The sequence below is a fragment of the Astyanax mexicanus genome, chromosome 14 (genome assembly GCF_023375975.1).
Source record: "Astyanax mexicanus isolate ESR-SI-001 chromosome 14, AstMex3_surface, whole genome shotgun sequence".
In the NCBI taxonomy this organism is placed as follows: Eukaryota; Metazoa; Chordata; class Actinopteri; order Characiformes; family Acestrorhamphidae; genus Astyanax; species Astyanax mexicanus.
Genome location: NC_064421.1, coordinates 47,409,418 through 47,431,696, shown reverse-complemented (window position 1 = coordinate 47,431,696; position 22,279 = coordinate 47,409,418). Strand labels below are relative to the sequence as shown.

At 38.2% G+C, this 22,279-nt stretch overlaps 1 protein-coding gene across 4 annotated transcripts in view; it reads right to left on the bottom strand.

Annotated features, from left to right (window-relative positions):
• Positions 1 to 292: 292 nt before the first annotated feature.
• cep170ba (centrosomal protein 170Ba) overlaps positions 293 to 22,279 on the bottom strand; it is a 34,473-nt gene continuing 12,486 nt past the window's right edge. The window contains exons 5-19 of one of the 4 annotated variants that reach the window (XM_007230351.4): positions 22,203 to 22,261; positions 21,895 to 22,036; positions 18,037 to 18,141; positions 16,410 to 16,892; positions 14,418 to 15,298; positions 13,190 to 13,360; positions 11,564 to 11,693; positions 9,812 to 11,458; positions 8,177 to 8,411; positions 7,514 to 7,649; positions 7,146 to 7,274; positions 6,507 to 6,595; positions 6,147 to 6,249; positions 5,824 to 5,875; positions 293 to 3,365 (exon numbers count right to left, since the gene is read on the bottom strand). In XM_007230351.4, the coding sequence (XP_007230413.3) occupies positions 3,163 to 3,365; positions 5,824 to 5,875; positions 6,147 to 6,249; positions 6,507 to 6,595; positions 7,146 to 7,274; positions 7,514 to 7,649; positions 8,177 to 8,411; positions 9,812 to 11,458; positions 11,564 to 11,693; positions 13,190 to 13,360; positions 14,418 to 15,298; positions 16,410 to 16,892; positions 18,037 to 18,141; positions 21,895 to 22,036; positions 22,203 to 22,261 (4,565 nt within the window). In that variant the 3' untranslated portion in view covers positions 293 to 3,162. The remainder of the gene's footprint in view (positions 3,366 to 5,823; positions 5,876 to 6,146; positions 6,250 to 6,506; positions 6,596 to 7,145; positions 7,275 to 7,513; positions 7,650 to 8,176; positions 8,412 to 9,811; positions 11,459 to 11,563; positions 11,694 to 13,189; positions 13,361 to 14,417; positions 15,299 to 16,409; positions 16,893 to 18,036; positions 18,142 to 21,894; positions 22,037 to 22,202; positions 22,262 to 22,279) is intronic. The other 3 variants (XM_015606945.3, XM_007230352.4, XM_007230353.4) reach the window with 3 other exon arrangements.

Here is a 22,279-nt window from a genome sequence, read left to right as displayed (position 1 = left end):
TACACACATTTTCTTAAAAAACTAAATCAGATCTAAATCAGATCTGCCATCAAACCAAGTCATCCATAAAATGCTCTGAATGAGAATATTTTTATTTGGTTGAATTTGGGAGAAATGTTGTCTAGTTTATAGAATAAAACATCAATGTTCATTTTACTCAAACATAAACCTATAAATAGCAAAATCAGAGAAACTGATTCAGAAACTGAAGTGCTCTCTTCATTTGTTACAGAGCTGCATATTGAATAGTTAAAAATACAAGAGCACATCATGAATAAAACACACACGCACACTGGTTACTCCAATATATTTAATTTGAAAATAAACAAAAAAGATCACATTTACAGATTTACCACAAAATATACAAAATGATCCCAAATGTAAAGATACATCAAAACAAAGTTCAGAGCTTTTTACAGCACCATGTCTCTTACAAGCTTTTCAATCAAAATATCGAAGAGATAAAAAAAATAAATAAAATAAAAATAAAATAATAGTAGCAGGATTTGTTAAAAATGACCCAAAAACCCAAAGCCGTAGATGTAGTTTAGTGATGTCTTGTGCTGCCGGATGCTTTAGCTGTTTGCTTACATATATAAAGCAGTGAGTAATCTCCTGTTCTGCTCCTGAAGAACTAAAGATATTCTTGCAGACTTCATGCAGAATCCAACCCTAATTCACCACTTCAACTGATCAAAATGATTATTTATTTCTTCAGAAACTCAGGATTTGGTGAAAAAGGTAGCTAGCTAGATGTTTTGGGTTGGAGCTGAAACCTGCAGCAGGAAGGAAGATTTCCAGAAGGAGGATCAAACAAATAAACAAACAAAAAAATAGTCATAATAATAATAATAATAATAATAATAATAATAATAATCAGAGCCCAGAACTAAATTACAATTTAAGCAGCATTTTTAAGCACTTTCACTCCCAGAAATACAGCTCTGAAAAAAAATAAGAGAGCACTTAAAAATGATGATTTTCTTTGATTTTACCAAATTAAAAACCTCTGGAATATAATCAAGAGGAAGATGGATGATCACAAACCATCAAACCACCAAACTGAACTGCTTGAGTTATCCAAAAGCAGTGTGTAAGACTGGTGGAGGAGAACATGAAGCCAAGATGCATGAAGAAAACTGTGATTAAAAACCAACCAGGATTATTCCATCAAATATTGATTTCTGAACATTTTCTGCTCTAAATGAGAATATTTTTATTTGTAATTTGGGAGAAATGTTGTCTGTAGTTTATAGAATAAAACAAATGTTCATTTTACTCAAACATAAACCTATAAATAGCAAAATCAGAGAAACTGATTCAGAAACTGAAGTGCTCTCTTCACTTTTTCCTGTAGAGCTGTATGTGCCTCTGATATAGAGATTAGCACTGAAGCCTCTTTTAAACTCTCAAACACTTTTTCTCAAACTGAATCCACAACTCTCAATCTTCTTAAATAATGCGTTTATACACACGTAATACATTCTGTACATGAAATGTCTCCCACTCTCTGTAAAGAGGAAATGAAAGCAGTTTCATCTCAGAGCACGAAACCAGAACAGGAACTTGTGCTCAGTCAGTGCAAACCATCAGTATCGGACTTTATTAGACTATATTAGCTTTAATTATTAGTATTAATCGTCACAGAATATATACAGGCTACACAGAGTGGGAAGTCAGCAGATGAACTACAGTTAAATTGCATTTTAATCTTATATAATATAAAAACTCTCATAAAAACGAGCAGCTGGTATTAATGGCAACTTGAGGATGCTTTGGAAGTGAGAGTGAGGCCTCATTGGTTCCTCATTGACCTGATTAAAGTAAGTTTCTGTACGTTTCACTCCAACAAACATGACTTCATACATGAGTTCAATTCATATTTTCAACAAAATGAAACTGATTAAAGTTTGTTTCTGTTATACTCTGGTAATATACAGTAGTATTGGTGCAGAAATGAAGCGCAAAAACTACTGTACACAAAATATTTTTGGTATAATTTAACAATTGATAGGATTTTAATTATGTTACTTGCTTTTTTGCTTCATTTTTGTATATTTCATATACAGGGGTTGGACAATGAAACTGAAACACCTGTCATCATTTTAGTGTGGGATTTTAGGTTTCATGGCTAAATTGGAGCAGCCTGGTGATCAATCTTCATTAATTGCACATTGCACCAGTAAGAGCTGTAAGAGTGTGAAGGTTCAATTAGCAGGGTAAGAGCACAGTTCTGCTCTAAATATTGCAATGCACACTATAACATTATGGGAGACACACCAGAGTTCAAAAGAGGACAAATTGTTGGTGCACGTCTTGCTGGAGCATCTGTGACCAAGACAGCAAGTCTTTGTGATGCATCAAGAGCCACGGTATACAGGGTAATGTCAGCATACCACCAAGAAGCACCAACCACATCCAACAGGATTAACTGTGGACGCTGTAAGAGGAAGCTGTCTGAAAGGGATGTTCGGGTTAGCACCCGAACATCCCAAAGAAAATATAGTTTGGAACATACAAAGAAATTTCTACGTAATTAAAGTGCATACATTTCTAGTTGTGGCATTGTGAACAAATACATTTATTTATTACATTCTTTAATTACCCTCAATATATACATTTATATAAAATACCCTGAATAAAGATACATATATATTTTGTAATTTTAATTACATCCTCATGTCAATCACCGAGAGTTTTACCAAAATCAAATTAATTACAAAAAAAAAAAAAAAACAACAGATACTCAAAAACTCAAAAAATACAGTGTCATTACATATCTCACGGAGGTCTAACAAAATTCTATAATGTATTTCTCCCAGTCTAACAGCCTCACAAGGCCACTTTTCACACAGTGGATACCAAGTTTTATTTTTTAACAACGTGACCCAGCATTGTACCCTCAAATCACTTAGTGCTCTGATGTTTATTTAGTGTTTTTTTTTTTAATTCTGGTGCAATATATATATAAATACACACCTTAGTGCAAAAGGACCCATTAATGCCAAGCCTTAAAAAGAACCTTTTAAAGTTTGTCAAGTAATTTAAATTCACCTCATGATCTACACACTGATCACTCGTTACTGCAGCATTACACACCAGTGACCAGTGTTTAAATATGCAGCATTAATTTAACTTTAACTTAATAAAGGCTTTTGATTCTCATACAACAAACCCCTCCCCCTCAGGCCCCCTACCAAACCGCCGGCTCCCGGCTGAGGGTCCGCCGCCGCGCTGGGAGGAGGGGGTTCTGGAGTCTCTGGGAGAAACTCTGAAGGTCCTCATTCCGGCTGTAGATGAGCTCCCAGTGACCAGTGACTTCACCACAGCTGGACTTCCACTGGGTTCAATTATTCTGTTGATCACTGCAAAAGAAGGGAACACACAGGCTATTGAGAACATTCATTCTGGTGATGTTCACTTACTCTTATTCATACACAGTGTACATTAAAAAAACAAGTGTGTATGGGCCATTTCACTGAATTTGCAAATTAAACTTAATTTTTTATCTTTTTTCAACTCTAAATCTAATAACATACATTTATCTATTAAAAACATGTACTGGTCAATCTCAGGCAGCTTTAATTAATTTTTCACAAATTTCTCACAAGTTTCCACAAGTTTTCAAAAACAGATGTTTACAAAACTCATATGACATTTAAAAAGCAAGTAATTTTTATTACATATCCCACCCAGAGAAAGCAAGAACAATTGTGCTCTCTCAGGGCTCCGGCAGCTGATAGCAAGCTGCATAAACAGGATTCAAACCAGTGTCCTGATCAACGTGGCAGCACTTAGCCCACTGGACCACTCGGAGCTCATATATGGTCTATTTTCATAGATGAGGTGCACTTTAACCGACAATAGTAAGGAACAAGGGTGTCGCCAGGTAAACAAAACTGTAATTCTTTAAAAAAAGACATTTTATTTTAAAGTCAAACGAGCTCTGGATGTGAATCTACACAGATTTCTCTGCTGAAAACTGATTAACGCTGCATTTCAGCAAAACGGCTTTACTGCTCCTAAATACCTGACAGGTAAAAATCATAGATAAGGCACACTGGTGTTTTCTGGGATAATTAAAGGACTTTAAGTGCACCTTACAGTGCGAAAAATACCGTACAAACCTTTGCTGAGTAGCCCACACCTCCATTCACCCCCAGCATTCAGAAATGCAGTGCTTTTAGATGATGCTTCCAACTGGCTTACAATGCTAGTGACTGGGACACAGGGTTTCCCATGCACAGAAATCACTATTTTTACATCATTAACAATCTCAAAATAGCTGCACACTTCATTGGTAGAATTCTGAGGCGTCTAACATTTAAAACATGGCACTAAGAACTGTGAAAGTTCACAGATTTGACAAAGTTTTACACAATTTATTAAAAAACACTGTTTATACACTCAGTACCTTCTGGTAGTTTTACAGGTGCAGCCATCTTTTAGTATAAAATCGGCCATCAGTCAATGTAGCTCTAAAGGACCAACAATAAAAAAAATTAAATACCGTATTTTTCGGACTATAAGGCGCACTTAAAAACTTTTAATTTTCACAAAAATTGACAGTGCGTCTTATAATACGGTGCGCCTTTTGTATGGATTTTACTCGTCAGGTTGTAAGGAGCAGTAAACACACACTCCGTGCAGCGTTATAGAGAGTTTCAGTGCTATACAGAGTCCAGAGCCGTGCAGCTCCGAGGCTGGAGCAGCAATAGCATTAGCTAGATGCTAACCGCTAAGCTAGCTAGCTTATTCACTGAGATCAGTATTATCTAAATTTTACTCGTCAGGTTGTAAGGAGCAGTAAACACACACTCCGTGCAGCGTTATACAGAGTTTCAGTGCTATACAGAGTCCAGAGCCGTGCAGCTCCGAGGCTGGAGCAGCAAATAGCATTAGCTAGCTTATTCACTGTTCAGAGATCAGTATTATCTAAATTTTACCCGTCAGGTGTAAGGAGCTGTAAACACACACTCCGTGCAGAGCCGTGCCGCTCCGAGGCTGGAGCAGCAATAAATAGCATTAGCTAGATGCTAACCGCTTAGCTAGCTAGCTTTTTCACTGTTCAGAGATCAGTATTTTCTAAATTTAGCACTTTTAATACTGCTGGAGCAGTATTATTAGAGTTAGATGCTAATCGCTAAGCGTTCACCGTTCAGAGGTGAGTTATTGGCCTGTAAGTCTGTGCTGCTTTGCCTGGCTAGCATTAGCTAGATGCTAAGCGCTAACTCTCTCAGAGGTGAGTTTTATCAGCCTGTAATCTGCTTGTTTACCGTGTTAAAACAAGCCACGGGGGACGAATCGCTAGCTAATATCTCACTGTTTTACCAGAACACGCAGGATTACTCAGTGTAACGCAGTCGTTTAAGTTTGGGTTAACTTTACTAGTTTAGGTGACTAGCTAGCGTGCTAGCGGATAGCTATGCTAACGCTGGTGCAGCAAGCCTTAGTGGACATCTGGAAATCTAAGCTTACTGTAAATAAACTGAAGCACGTTACTCACCCAAATAAACAGTTTTCAGGAGAGGAATCTGTGTAGATTAATATCCAGCACTCGTTTTACTTTGAAAGAGCTATATTTTGTATACTGAGACGCTCCACCGGCAAGCGACCACCCCCGGTGGGGGAAGGGAAACATGGCGCCACCCCTGTTCACTTTGATATAGGCACCCTTTCTAGTGTCACTTAACGCGCCTTATAATGCGATGCGCCCTATGTATGGAAAAATAGCAGAAAATAGGCGTTCTTTGATAGTGCGTCTTATAATACGGTGCGCCTTATAGTCCGAAAAATACGGTAAAATAAAAATAAAAATCATACCTTCCAAACGTTTCTGGATTCCTCTGAGATCTCTCAGAATAGCTGTTATTTCCTAAGAAAAAATACAGAAGAATTGAAATATAACCATAGCATTTCTTTCAATACTTTTTTTTTTACTTGTTCACATAGCTTTATACTGATTTCTGAAGTAAAAACCCACAAAAATCCACATCCCACAGAAGCACACACGACTTGGCTGACAGACTGAATCTGGGGCAAGTCATGTTTATTTAATTCCTTTAAGAAGTAAAGGGGACGTCCAGCATCAGTGTCCAGCAGAATCCTTATTATCAAATCTAAAGAGGTCAGAGATACAGACATACCTTATTTTGGTTTTCTGAAGGTGGATCATTATCAGCAGCAGCAGCAGCACTGACCTTCGCCTCAATCTCTTCCCAGACCTCTGACTTACTATGGAATAAAATCCTGTGAGCAAATCAAATGAGAAAATACATAAATTAAAAACAACCAAGGTCTACATGAAATAACAGGAGTTTATGTACAGGAGTAATATTAGTAGTAAACTGAAACCTTTCCCTATTACGGAAGCTTATTTTAGTTCATTATTTTCAGAACAGAATCTTTTACTAATTGTACATTATCTATTTTTATGATATTAGATTTTGGTAAGAAAGTAAATTATCCAACAGTAATAAAACACACTGCAATCTGAACAGACTCACTTGATTTTTTCAGTCAGCTGCTCTGTGTTTTCTCTAATAGCAACTGAAAGCTGAGAGACAGGATTCAGCAGCCCGTTATCCAGAGGAAGCTGAAACAAACAGGAAAATGCATAATGAAAATGCTGTAATTCAAAAGCAAATATTCAATAGTCTGAAGTCAAATGAGTGCTGGATGTTAATCTATACAGATTTCTCTCCTGAAAACCGTTTATTTGCGTAAAAAAGCGCTTCAGTTTATTTATAGTAAGCTTAGATTTCCTGTTAAAAACAGGCAGGCTACAGTTCAATAAAACTCGCCTCTGAATTGCGAAAGAGTTAGCACTTAACGCAATTAGCGGCTAATGCTAATGCTGCTCCAGCCTTAGTGCTGGAGAAACTTGAATGAAACTTCTGTAAAACTCTGTACTTTAGCAGAGTGGCTTTACTGATCCTTAACACCTGCCTGTCGATTTTCAGGACAATTAAAGACTTTTAAGTGCCTTATAGTCCAGTATTATTTTTATTTTATAAAAGTATTATTGTTTTCTGTAGCTGAGGGCTCCATGTTTAGGGCTGGGTGGAAGGAGGGAAGTTGTTTAAAGACCTGAAAGATGAAAGATAAAAAAGTAGGGAGAAAGGGAATCTGACAACCAGTAATACCTGTTCCTGATTTCTCCTCTGTTGTTTGAGGCTTTGATCATTAACAGTCTTGTCAGAGCTCCTGATCACACCTGAAACTGGTGGAACTTTAGGGTAATTCAGGCTGGTTTCAGGAATCTGATGCCGCAACTGTAAAGCAAACAGATATATAGCACATATAACAACTTAATAAAAGAAGAACATTTAATTATTTACTAATATATCATATTGGTGTTAACATATTTAAAAAAAGCCTTGAGAGAAGGACAATAATGCAATGATTATTAATACACCATTATTAACACGTCTTACAAGAAATATAAGACAGTATGACTGCACTCCAGATCACTGGATAATATATATAAAATCTAATTCACTGTAATGATCACCTCTTCACAGATGGATATAGCAGACACTGGTTCCACAGCTTCTCCGGTGGCTTGATTCTGAGGCTCAGTGTCTCCAGCAACATCATGGATCTCTCGAGCCAGAATGGCCAGGTCTTTAGCCAGGTCTTGACTCAACCTGTAGAAATATAACCCACATCATGCTTAAATAAAAAAAAATAATAATTAAATGTATTTAATTGTAGGGATGTAATGTAATGTAGCGAGAGATGGTTTCTGGTTTCTTAGCACACTTATTAATCATCACTCATTAATCAATAAACCTTAATCAACCATCGTTTCAATTCAATTTTCTGTGCTTTAACGGAGCATTCTCGCCATTTTTAGACTCTTTGGCCCGTTTTCTGTGCTACAGCTGTCCACTCTCACTGCTTTTAGACTCTTTGGCCCGTTTTCACAGCTCTCATCTAATCATTTATCTTATTTTTCGCACTATAAGGAGCATTTAAAATCCTTGAAATTTCCCAAACATCATCAGAGCTCCTTATAATCCGGTGCTCCTTATGTATGAATTCTATCAGTCAGGTATTAAGGAGCAGTAAAGACACTCCACTGAAGTACAGAGTTATACAGGAGATTCAGTTTAGTTCTCCAGCACTAAGACTAAGACCTAATTTACACATTCTTCCGAACAGTGTTTGTTACCTTGCGATCTCTGCACTGTGTGTTGTCCAGTTCTGGAAGGCGTCGCTCTCGTGTCCCTCCCCCTCAGAGTCTCTGGATCGCGGGGCCGGTCTCACCGGGCCCAGATTCTGCGTTCTTGAGGAGTTTAAAGCCCCTGAATGGTGGGAGCGTTTATGTTTAGGAGTGCTCTGGTTGGACTCATACTCATCCTCTGAGGTGGAGGTGTAGTCTGAGCCCTTCTGACGTCTCCTGGAGCCTTGGCCCAGGGAATAGCATTGAGGAAAGTTCGAGGAGAACCAGGGGATTCAGTGGAAAGAAAAGGACAAAGGAGGAAGAAAGAGAAAGAGAACCAAATGAAAAGAGAGCCAAAACCCAGATCCCTAAATCCGCTGACAGAAATAACGGTTTAAAGCTATAGTAGGTGATCGGTCTGAAAAACAGACCTTATATTTCTTCAAATACTGATGTTAGAAAGCATTTTATCAGAGCATTGGGTTAACTGACTGCTAAGTAGGCTACATGACACTAGTGTTGTACAATTTTCTTCACTGGTTAAAAGTTATGTTTGAGTCTTGTGAGAACGACGAGAATTTGACGAGATTTAAGAATACCTGGACATTTGTGCAGGGTTTAAATTACATTAGTAAGCCAGCTAGCTGTCTCAGCCATCTGTAACATTAGCAAAATGTTTGAATATCATTATAAAGGGCTCAGAGTGATTTTTCACTCCTAGGGTGATGTGGATCAGCACAAGGCTGCGTCTGTGAGCTGATGTATCAGAACCGAGTCGCTGCGCTTTCCTCCTAGCATTAGCACTGTGATGCTACTCTGCAATGCTGCATCAGTCGGATTTCACATTTATCGGAGGAGGCGTGTGCTAGTCTTCAGGAGGGTGTTGGGGCATCACTAGTGATGGGGGAGTCCTAATGAGTGGGTTGGGCAATTGGCCTTGTAAAAATTGGGGGAGAAAATGGCATAAAACTAAAGACAGATTATATCTGTACAGTATAATTTATTTTAATTTAGTACTGGATATATGAAGTGCATTATTAGCATCATGCCACATTGGATCATTGAGTTCTGCTATGATCATTGACTCTTCTGTAGGAAATAATATTGACCAATCAAGTTTAATATTCATTTTGTTGTAGCAGTGTGCTTTAAAAATTATTATTTCTTTATTTTTATTATTATTTTTTTTAAGCTAACACCTCTGCTTTCTGCACAAAAATCACCTACTATAGCTTTAAGTAACCTCAAAATGCTCATTAAGCTACGGAGCTTACATTCCACTCAATGAGCACATTAGCTGGTAATCATTTTAGTTGGTTTAATCATTTCTAAAGTCTATTAGTGTCTGAGACCCATTACATTAGTGAACTGGAGAACAAGTAAAAACAGCCAGTTAGTTTTAGTTGGGAGTCACTAGCCCAGTGGTGCAAAGCAACAACATAGCACTGTGTCACCACTAGATTAGAGACTTAAAGAGCAAAAGATAAGATTATTTCAGTGAGAGCTAAGGATAAAAAGAGTTAGGGATAAAGACTGGGAAAAAAATCCTACATTTATATCACACAAATTAACTTTCTCTTACAAGATGCATCATTAAACGTATCACTTTAAATGGAGTATCACTTGGAGTGGAATCATACTCACTGGCTGTGCTGCTAGCGTACTTGGCGCTGCTCGATCGCCCGCGGATGATTGGCTGCCGTGTTATAGCCCCTGAACTCTTCTGCGTGGTGCTTTTGTTATCCGGAACTGAAGCTTTGCGCACCGAGAACCCAGACTCTGAGCTGCGGTTGGAAAATCCAGTCTTGCCTGCAGAAGATTCAGTGTCGCTAGGTGTAGTAAAGGAACCGGTCCTCTTTCTCGGTAAAGCCAGGATGTCCAGACGGGAAAGCTTCTTGCTGTCGTGAGAGCGAGCGTTGGGAGGGTTGGCGTCTGAGTTCTGAGACGTGCGATCGGTTTCTGTACCATCGTTGTCGGATGCGTCGCCGAGGCGTGCACGGCGTAGCATGGAGGTTCTTGTAGCTCTTGGTGCGGAGAGGCTGTTGGAGCGGGAAAGAGCGTTGGCTACTGCGTTTTTAGTGGACTTGTTCGAGTTGTCTTTCTGAAGAGGGGCGGTATATTTTCTATGAGTAGGACGGGAGCTCATCTCCTGGTCTGAAACGGTTTCCGGCCACTGGCGCAAAGTCGACGTCTGAGGTTCATTACCGAAGTCAAGAGATCCGTGTTTTCCTGAACTGTGGCGCAACTGCATGCGCTTATCCGACTCCACCTTATAATCACTTTCTACTGGAAGAGACCTGAAAACCTGAGATTGAGCTTCGACAGGAGACTGAAATCTTGAATTTTGTTCTTGAACTTGCTGACTGACAGTTCGCTTCTCCTTTAAGAGTCCACTGAGCATCACTGGCTTCTTAGGGGCTGAAGAGACCACATTTTTACCACTACGTTGGCTGACAGTACTGGATGTGTCCACATCTGAATCCCCAGAAAGCGAATCCTCCAAAGGACAGGGCTGGACATTACTGTCATAACTCTGTCCCTGGAGCTTGGCTTCCAAAGACGCGAGAACATTCTCCGTCTCTTTGAGGTACGATTGAGTGTCTTGGCTGCACGCGGCTTTGAAAGCATTCTTATCAACGCTTGAAGACGAGTCGAAAGTTGAGATATGAGGCAATCTCGTAAAATGAACGTCATCACTGGGACGATCTTTGGTGAAGCTCTCTTGTCTGAGGAGAGACAAAGAGCTCTCCACAGATTGAGACGTATCCCTGCTGGGAGGAGAATGATTGGATTTGTCATTGGAGGCGCCATGGCCGCCATGTTGTCTGGTTATAGTGGCTGTAGAGAACTTGGGACTGCCATCTTGGTCCTTTACCATCTTGGATCCACCAGAAGCAGAAGATGATGATGATGATGATGATGCTTCTTTTAGATGTTTAGATGATGTCGGACTTTTCACCGCAGAACTCGTTGTTTTTCTACACTGCTCCACAATGGAACCATCATCTGACTTGCTGGCATCACTAAGGCTGTCTGGTTCAAGATCATCCTGGACGAACAACTTCTGCAGGTCTTCTTTTTGCCGTGAACCTCGCACGCTCTTCTCCACATTCTCGTAGTTTGGTAGGTAGGAGTCTGAGTGTACGTGGATGCTGGGTGGAGGAGTTTCTGTCTTCTCCATGGAGGGAACTTGGGGTAAAATTCGACGTGCTCTAGAACTTTGGCCAGTCTCAGTTTCTGTACCGTCGATGGTTCGATTTAGCATAGCCTGATGGATGATGCGTCCATCTGCTGAATGGTAGGATTATTAGAAATTAGAAATTAAAGTAAAATATGGACATATGGACAAATATTCCAAAGCTAAAATAAAGACAAAGGAAATCTTACTACAGCTACCTGAAAGATCCATCTGAACTGGAAGGTCAAAGAGTCCTGATGCTGAACCTGAGTCAGAATAGTTGTCAGCCAAGCTAGCCCAACGAGAAACCCACCTGGTATTACCTGGAGTTAAGACCATTGATTCTAACTGTGAGATCAAAAAAATAAAAAGAGAAAGAGAAGGTAAGCTACTGCATAGATGCTACAACAATCAAATTCTGACTGATTAACAGCTGAATTTTACAATATGAGTCATTGTAGTAAGTGGTTTTTCAAAATCATGATACCAGAATGATTAATTTAGAATCAAAGTTGTACAAACTACTCAATACAGACAGCTCACTACCAAGAATATATAAGGAAATGGACTTCCCATCACCATTAAACCCACAAAAAAAAAAAAGAAGAGGTTAAAGATCACAAAAAAAAACCCAGATACCCCCAAAAGACAATTGAGGTAAAAGCAGCAGAAAGAAACAATCGCAAGGGCCAAGCATCAAGTATTTTAACTGCTAATTTGGCATATTTTCTAGAAGTAAAGTTAACAAGCGTTCACACTGGAAAGCAAAAAAGCCACAGGCGACCATTTAATTCCTATTGCAGGGCGCGATTTTTCTCAGGCAGGAAGCGACAGAGTTGACATTTTCTCAACTTTATGCAAATTAATTATGACACGGTGAAGAGACATTCTAGCCCAATTGGCTACTAGCCTTTCTTTAGACCAATCACATACAAGATGGTCCGAGGTCCTTGAGCTTCAAGCGATTCCTCACATTTATACCCTATTTTCTAGCAGGACTAAATATGACTGAATGGTTAATGTTTTTGCACCAGGAGTAAAGCAGCATAAAGTTATCCAAAAGCAGTGTGTAAGACTGATGGAGGAGAACATGATGCCAAGATGCATGAAAAAAATATGTGATTAAAAACCACCAGGGTTATTCCACCAAATATTGATTATTTCTGATCTCTTAAAACTTGTTTTCTTTGCATTATTTGAGGTCTGAAAGCTCTGCATCTTTTTTTTGTTATTTCAGCCATTTCTCATTTTCTGCAAATAAATGCTCTAAATGAGAATATTTTTATTTGGAATTTGGGAGAAATGTTGTCTGTTGTTTTTTCTACAAACTACAATGTTAATTTTACTCATTTCACCATGTCTTATTAAATTAGTCTATTTCTAACTATTTTAGAGATCTAAATTTAGTTATCAAATATACATTTAATACAAACACACATTTAATAAATATTTTTAGGGCTTTTTTTTCCTGTCGGAAGCTGGACCATGATACATGCGTGAGTTAAGTTTTGACACGCCCACAAGCGACTCGTCGTGTCCCAGGTAAAGGTAAAACACTAATACCAGACTGGATTGTTTTGTTTTTTTAACACATTTTGGGGCATTTCTGAAATTAACGAACATATAATCAGGTCATGTCGTGTTTACCCACAATTAGTGTGCATTTTGGAAAGATGGAAATACAGTCAACCAATGCTTGGCCCCTAAACAGTGAGAAAAAAAAAAAATCAGTGCAAGATTGAACCAGTGATTGGTTGGTTGGTTGATTGGTTGACAGACAGACCGACCCCAGCTATAGACCTGCAGTTAGAACAACAGGATACAGGGCCCAGGTGTGAGGTTACCTGCGCTGGACACATGGATAGGTCACTAAAGTCTGGATATTTGGTCAGAACCGGGCCAGGACACTCTTCACTAAGCGGAAGGCTATCCTGACCCTCCCTGTCCCCAACTACAGTCCTAACCCCTGCTGAGGGCTGACTGCTGTGTTCAGGGCCCTCGCCAACACCAAACACCTGCCAACAACAAAGCATGCATCAACCGCTCGAGCTGGACCTATTAAAAACCCAGTCAGATTCATTGAGGCTTATTTTATTCTATTTGTTTGCATTTAGTTTCGTTTTAGAGAGGAAGACAACAGCAGCAGATGTCAGACATGTCTCTCCATCAAACCATCACTGATCATCAGTAAATTTTACATTTCATTTAAAGTAAATGAAGGGAGCAGAGTCTGGAGGAAAAGTGGAGAGACACACAGTCCAAACTACTTGAGGTCTAGTGTGAAGTTTCCACCAATCAGTGATGGTTTGGAGAGTCATGTCTGTCATCTGCTGCTGTTGATCCACTGTGTTTTATTATCAAGTCTAAAGTCAGTGCAGTTTTGTTTTCCCACAAAATCTTACAGCACTTCATATCTTACAGCTTCCCTCTGCTACTGACAACTTTTATGAAGATGCAGATTTCATTTTCCAGCAGGATTTGGCACACTACCCACACTGCATACCAAAAGTATCAAATGGTCTTATAAATAACATTCTAATTTTCTGAGACACTGATTTTTGGGTTTTTATTGGCTGTAACAATAAACAATAAAATAAATAAACACTTAAAATTGATCACTCTGTGTGTAATACGTCTATATAATATATGAGTTTCACATTTTAAACTGAATTACTGAAATCAAATAACTTTTCAATGATATTCTAATTAGATTTCAGGTGTTTTTAAGCAAAGCCTGATTTCAATTTTAATTACATATTACTATAATAATATCCCAAATCTGATAAACTAGTACTGGTATCAGCTTTAAATGTTCATGTTAGAGACATGTTTTTAGGATCCAAAATGAACCCATCCTAGAAATGCTGCTAATTTTAAAAGCAATATTTATGTATATCTCAGTCTTCTCCAGCACTGAAGATACCAATCAATCATTATACCTATAATACCTGATGAGAAGGTTAAAAATGTTTAAAACCTCAACTTTCACTCAATCTGATGGAAGTCGTCCACCAAACGTATTATTTTTCAGCCATTTTTAAGCAGTTTAAGCAAAAGACATCAAATAAATACCTGATCGATCCTGCTACGTGCCTCCTCCACCTCTTTATCAGGTCCCTCTGTTTCAATAGTGTAGGTTCCAGCATCACTCAGGCTGTCATCCTCCTCTAACCTTTGACCCTTAGTGTTTTTTACTTCTGTGCTATTGGTGGGTTTAGAAGCAGGAAGTGGCGTCTCAATGGAAGCTGCTGAGGGCGAAACCTGGGGCTGTTTTACAGTAGATACAGGTGGTAGAGGCTGAGTAGAAGGATTTATCGTGGGAATGGAGGCTGATTCAGAAGCTGGTGAGGGTGTGGAGGATTGGGATTTCTCCCAACTGGCAGAAGAACTGGTTTTTGAAACTTTAAGGAACTCCGCTGCGAAGTCCTGCGCTAGTTTGGACCTGCGGCCGACGCTGTTAAACGCTCTGGAAGAAGCTGAGCGAGAGGAAAAGTTGGAGGAACTCATGCGAACATCAGTTTTCTCCTTTCTCAAAGATCCAGCTCTCTGGAATCCACTGGAATCTTTCAGAGGAACAGTGAACTGTTGAGTGGGAGCGTTGCGTGCAGTAGACAGCGACAGCTGGTCTCCAGTCCGCGGTGGACCTTTCGTCCTCTCCGTTTTGTTTTTAAGGGAACCGCTGGACTCTGGGGGAGACGTGTTATTGGTGAAGGACTGTGAACGCTTCTTTCGTGCATTATCACCAAAGAACTCAATCACGAAAGCCTGCTGAGCTTCTTGTTTGCCGTGGTTTTGAGAGCGTGGCGTCGAGCTGGCGGGAGGATCCTCTCTCTCCGGAGGAGTGTAAAGTCGTGGAGGTGTCGTAACGTCAGCATCTGCCGGCAAAACCTCTTGAGTGTTTAAGGCTGGATCTTCAGAGTCACTCTGGGTTCCATCTTCATGATGGTGTCCATCTAATAAAAATAAATATCAAACTAAACCATTCATAAAAGGAAAAAACAAGTTTTATATACATGTGGACATCTCGTTTTGGGTTGTCTAGACCACAACACTTAATCAACAATAAATTTTGCTCTACGAGGGCCTGGTGTCCTCTTATGAGGCCATTATACTGCCACCAAGTGGTGGTAGATCAGAAGAGTTTAACACGTTACGGTTTTTGTTCAGAAATTTAAATATACAGTAAAAACAGTACATGTTTATAGTTTATGGCAAAAAAATGCTGTTGTCTTCAGGCACAAAATATATATTTTGCACATCAGTACTAATTTCGACTTCATTGTATTCTATCGAAACATAAAACTAAAGTCCTCATATGTGGACATGATTTTTTTCAAAAGAAATTATGTCCTGTTACCTAAATTAATTCTTACATCTTGTTAATTTTTTCTTAGAAACTACATCAAGTAAAAAGGTATCAATTAGCACAAATATTAAAGAGAAATAAAAAATGCATGTCATGCAAGAGTTCGGGTCTCATGAGGTTAAAATCATTTACAAAAATAAATTGTCAAAATTTTATAGTTTTTTGCTCTAACTATAAACTTTAGCATGAAATATGAAATTTAAATTTGTCTAACTCCAAATCTCATCTATGTTTTGAAAATATTTTATATTTTTTCATAATAAATCCATAATATTTAAGTTAAAATACACATTTTAGTTGTGTCCCTGTGTTTTGGTTTCACTCAGTCCTGTTACCTTAACACATTACCCTGACCATCTGAAACATCTGGAACATTCTACAACAGGAAGTCACATCTACAACAGGACGTGACATCAGCTGGTTCTGGTTCTGAGGATCATGGGACGACCAAAATTAGATTCCCTCATTAGTTTTTTTCTCTGTACATTTGATCTTATTGTAACGATGACTGAGGAGCTCAATCTCAACACTCAGTCCTGTTACCTAAATTCATTCTTACTTAATCTTATTTGTTCATTTTTTCTTAGAAATTACATCAAGTAAAAAGGTACCAATTAGCCCAAATATTAAAGAGAAATAAAGTTCGAGTCTTAAGAGGTTAAAATCATTTACAAAAATGAATTTAAAAAAATTCTCACCTTTTAGTGTTTTGTTAATAGAGAGGTCACTCTTATTGCTGTAAAGGTCTTCTGATCTGGACTTTCTCCTGGCCATACTTGCGTCACTCTGCACGAGCCAATCAGCTACTTTGCTCTCTGCAGAAATCACCTCCGTTGGTGTGCAGACCGACTCCTTGCTGGGGGTCTTTCGTTGGCGGAAGGAGAATTTTGTTACGTGATCTTTAATTTTCATTTTTCCAGGAGTGCAGTCGTCGAATTCGATGGTGAAAGAGGCGTGGCTCTGCACTACAGGAGGCGTAGGGGGCGCTCTGGAGTCCGTGTCTTTTGTTGGGATCACTTGGACCTCTGGTTCTGCAGTTTTCTGCAGTGAGTTTAACTCTTTAGTGGGAATCTCAAAGTAACTGTCGTCCTTCTGGTACGAGTAAACGGGTTTATCTGGGCCGTCTTGATGTTCAGAGGTGGAGCCATTGATTTCATGTCTGGAATCTTCCTTCTGGTTCTCTGTAAGACAAGAGACAAGCATATATGTGGCATATCCCACAGAATAGGTGCCATTTCTGTACTCGGGAAATGTATAAACATGTATAAATGTGCACACAAAATAACTTTAAAATACATTTTATTATTAAGCATAGTGTCTTGCACATTGACCTAATTCCAAAAGTAAAATATGTCATTAAAAACTACTGGAACAACTGAAAAAATAGCATTGAAAAACTATAAAATTTGCCGTGAAATATAATTATTAAAATCCTTCAGATACATAATTATTTTGCATTGTTGTGTGACTCCAAATCCCATCTATGCTTTAAAAAATGTATATTTTTCATAATAATTCCATAATATTTAAAAAGTTAAAAACACACATTTTAGTTGTGTCCCTGGGTTTCAGTCAGTCCTGTTACCGTAACACACTACCTTGATCATCTGAAACATTTGGAACTTTCTACAACAGGAAGTCACATCTACAACAGGAAGTGACATCAGCTGGTTCTTCTAAAGATCATGGGAAGACCAAAATTAAGTTCCCTCATGAGTTTTTTGTATATTTTATCTTATTGTAACGATGACTGAGGAGCTCAATCTCAACACTCAGTCCTGTTACCTAAATTAATTCTTACATCTTTTTGGTTTACTTTTAAAATACAAATTTTGGGGGAAATCGCTAGAATGCGCTCAGTGTCCCCATGCTATTAGCATAGCCCCCATTTAGCTATTTTTCATGTTTTTGCTAATTCTTTATTAAAATCTCAATCCTGTTACTTTCATTTCTGTTGCTCAAAACATAAAAAGTAACAGGAGTGTTTTTTTGTTAATTATTTGAACATGCAGTCTATAATCATTTCTTTAAAATAAAGACTTTCTTGAGAGAAAATCCTGCTTTTAAACATGCTTTTTTAAATGTCACATGAGTTTTGGTAACAGGACTGAGAAAAATGTAAACTTCTTCTGCTTAGAAACCTTGTAAGAAATAAAGTAAAGCTGCCTGAGATTGACTAGAACAAAAATAATTTTAATTAGGAAGAGTCAGAACAAGCAAATGGCACCAATTTGGTGGAATGGTAAGTTTCAAAAAGGTAACTGCATTTTGACAATAACTATTAAATAATCAATAAACAGTGTGGAAAGTAAGAATGATACAGACCTGCACTTATTTCCCTCGACTGACCCTTTTTCTCCTCGTCAGCATCACCCCACCATGAAGGCTGGCCATACAGCGGAGTAGGCTTGGAGAGAGGAGTCTCTGTGGCTGAGAGAAAAAAATAAAGGGTGAAGTATTAAATAAGACGATTAATAAAACTATTAAATATATATATATATATACATATAACCCTCTTGAATTTTATATATATATATATATATAAAATTCAAGATGGTTATATGGCAGCTCTTTAATCTGAACAGCTCATAAAAGGCAACAGAATAAAAGCCATTTGTGTTCAGTCACAATGAATCACTATTTTACTGTTGAATTATATTTACCTATTACATCATATTTACACAGATTATACTCCCTCTATCTGAGCCAAAACTCTCATTAATGCATTAATGCAAATAGAAAGAAACTTATTACTGTTCAAACAAATACTCATCAGTCTTAATCTGATTTAATATGAGTAATATTTCAATAGCATGCCAATGTTGTCTGATATCTGTCTGATATGTGTCTGACTTTTACAGCAATTACCTGCTATTGCAGATGAAATTCTCATATCAATATTCAAAAATGTTCATCTCTAGTATACAAATGTAGCACTTAGTGTTTCTGCTATATATACTGTATTTTTCACAGTGTAAATCACACTGGATTATAAGATGCATTATGCAACACTAGTAAGGAACAGGGGTGTCGCCATGTTTTCCTTCTAATTCAGCAGGTCTCGCCGCTTGGTGATGGTTGTGGGGGGTCACTAAGGTAAGTAAAGCTAAGTTAAGTAAACAAAACTGTAATTCTTAAAAAAAAACAAAACATTTCTTTAAAAGTCAAACGAGTGCTGGATGTTAATCTACACTGATTTATCTCCTGAGTGAGTAAAGTGCTTCCGTTTATTAAGTGTAAGCTTAGATTTCCAGATTTCTATTAAGGCTAGGTGCAGCAGCATTTAATTAGCAGCTAATCGCTAATTGGTAAACACCCAGACTACAGTCCGATATCCTTGCCTCCGAAGGGTGAAAGAGCTAGTACTTAGCGTGGTTAGCAGCTAATGCTAATGCTGCTCCAGTCTCGGTGCTGGAGAACTATGAAATATGAACTTGCTGCTATATGCACTGCTATTTTAGGCTAACGATATTGATCATCATTCGGCCATCACTGCTAAAAAATACTGATGCTGTGAATATAAAGAACACTAGTTAGTCAGCTTAGCACAAACACACACACATCCTGTCGTCTATACCAGCTGAACCACCATGCTGGCTGACTACATACATGCAGAGTCAACTAAAGGAGAGCAACCCAGAGCCTCTGTTCCCACAGTGACTCTCTGTAGCATCAACAGAAGGAGAGAATGGAACAGACGTGATGCATTCCTTCTGTTATACACTGATATTAACAGATATCCAAGTGGACTATCACATATACAAGATATATAATTTAATATTACATGATCAGATGCTTGGCAGGTTGTTAAAAAATGCTGCTAAAAATAGAAATAGTTCTATCCTACAAAAAGCTGTGAAATGACAACAGTGTGAAACTCTCACTCCTGAGTAATGCAGTGCTAGAGGTTGGGCAGAACTGGACACACCCGACTGTGAGTCAGCATTAATGACTGTTCTGCACTCCTCCAGGAAAACAAGTCAACCTACAAGTGTCTTCTGCTATGCTACAAGTAAAGCAAGGTTAAAAAATTGATAAAATTGATAACAATTTACCTTTAGCCTAAAAATGACACTGTGGATTGATGCACAGTTGATGAACCTGGTTGCTCTGGTTGGTAAAAATGAAATCTAATCTATATGGGACAGAATATGCAAATCATCTTGTTGCACAGCAATTATTTACTGTTGCACTAAGATTCGTTTTGGTTGTTGTGCTTCTTTTTTAGCTTTTACCTGGCGAGTAGCAGTGTAAATAAACTGAGCTTATACTGAAAGCAGTTTCAGCAGGGAAGTGAAGGATTAGAGTTAGTCTGACAGGTGAAGAACTGCAGTAATAAAGTAATTGATAAGATAAGAAAATAAAAAAGGGGTTTTCTTTGACCAGTAGTGTAGTTCTGTATGGAACCAAAAGTGGTTCTTCTGTAGCATCACTCAAAAAAACTAATAAAGGGTTCATAAACTTTTTACCCCAAAAATTTCTATGACTTTTCCATGTCTTCAAGGCAAATTGTCATGACCACACAATCTTTAAAATCAAAAATTAACTAAAAATAAACATAAAAATATTTAAAAAACATTGTGTCGGGCTAAATAACTGATTTATTTGTTAGCTCAAAATAGCTTTTCTCAGTCAATTAATGGAAAAACAAATTTCCAAGTTTCTGGGTATTTTTCATATTTTCAAAAATTATCCAGGCCTGGAAATTGCCATTTTCAGATTCCATGATTTTTCCAGTTTTTTTATGATCGTACAAACCCTGTATTTGTGCATTTATGTACAAACAAATCTGAAAAAAATAATACTGGGCATTTTGTTTTGGTTGGAAACAAACACAAATATAGTTTGCAAAGAAGGCAAATCTCAGGTGCAGGACACTAAAATAAGAAACCTAAATGAGCATAGCATATATAGGAAGAAGGATATGTGCTTAAGAGGAAACAAATGTGGAAACAATGGGCACAAACGCTCTGCACAGACTGAATATCCTGCTCCACAATGGAAACGACTTCCACAAAACTGGGCCTACATACAGCCTCTGTAAAGAGACCAGTATCAGCTGTTTCTACAGTTTGTTTTAACTGGTAAATTGTAAAATGTTGCTATCTAATGAAAAACAAGTTCTATATTTTTCGCACTATTCGGCGTAACTAAAATTCTTTATTTTTAAAAAAAGTAATCGCCCAATCCCGTGCATTATCGGTCTGTATTCTGCTGCTAACACTGGAAAGCACTGCTGGAGCAGCATTAGCATTACCTGCGCTAAGTGCTAGCTCTTTTGCCATTCAAGATGCATATATATCATGCGTATATATCATGCGTATATATCATGCGTATATATCATGCGTATATATCATGCGTATATATCATGCGTATATATCATGCGTATATATCATGCGTGTTTACCATGTTAAAACAAGCTACAGGGAAGCTAGCAGGAGAGAAAAAATAACACGAATAAATAAGTGATTTCCCAACTGCTAATCCAGCCAGTGCTACAGTGTAATTCTGTACCAGGATTAGCTCACGTCCCGGCGCTAATCTCATCATGCCGCACGCTAAAGGCATCAGAGGGTTACCTGTGGTTACCTGTACTGGTGTTGCGTCCTTCAGTTTCACAGATTAACACCAACTGTCTCCTCTGATCAGAAGAACAGCCTGCAGTCACAGAGCCTAAACCACGCTACCTTAAACACCTCAAACCCCTGGCACGCATCTCCACAACGTGCACAAACCGCACATTAACCTTTCCATAATGTTCTTTTCAGGGTTCATACACTTTTCAACTAATACTTTTCCATGACTTTTCCAAACCTTTGCGGCAAATTTTTGAGATCATACCATCTTTAAAATATCAGTGCATATCAGTGATGATTTAAGCATGCTCGGGCACGGATTGTTTAAACGCAGTGTGAGTGCAGGCCAGCGGGGGAGTGGGAAGGAGGCTTTTTAAATTAAAAGTACTCTGCAGTATTTGTAATATAATTTCATGACCCTTCTTAAATATATACAGGAAAATATATGCGTTGGAAAAACTAGGTCTTGCATTTTCAGTGTAAAACTAAAAAGAACCAGCCTGAACATTAAACACGTCTTTGTTTATCACTTATCTATATCTGAAATTAAGATAAAATTGTAAAATCCTAGTTTTTTTTTTTTTTTTTTTTTTTTTTTTTTTTTTACCTGTAGCAGACTTCCTCTCACTCTTGTCCAGCTTGGAGCGAGGCGACTCTGTGGATTTACAGCTCTTTTCCTCCACCTGTTCTCTCTTCTTTGCATCCAGGGCCTTCAAACCCATCTGGAGCTGACTGGTGTACTTCTCATGCTAAAAAACACAAAACAGTTATCCAGGTATGTACAAAAACTTGTAGTTCCTAAGCTAAAAAAAGGTTAAAATCTCAGAAATATCTGTATAAATATTATAAAAGTCAGAATAAGAAAAGACCAGGCACTCAGAAGATCAGAAATAAGCAGAGTATGCACTAATGTACCTTCAGGGCCTCCTCTGGAACCTTATGCTGACTCCTCTCCATGATGTAAACGTGAGAATGTGGGAAAAGTTAAGATC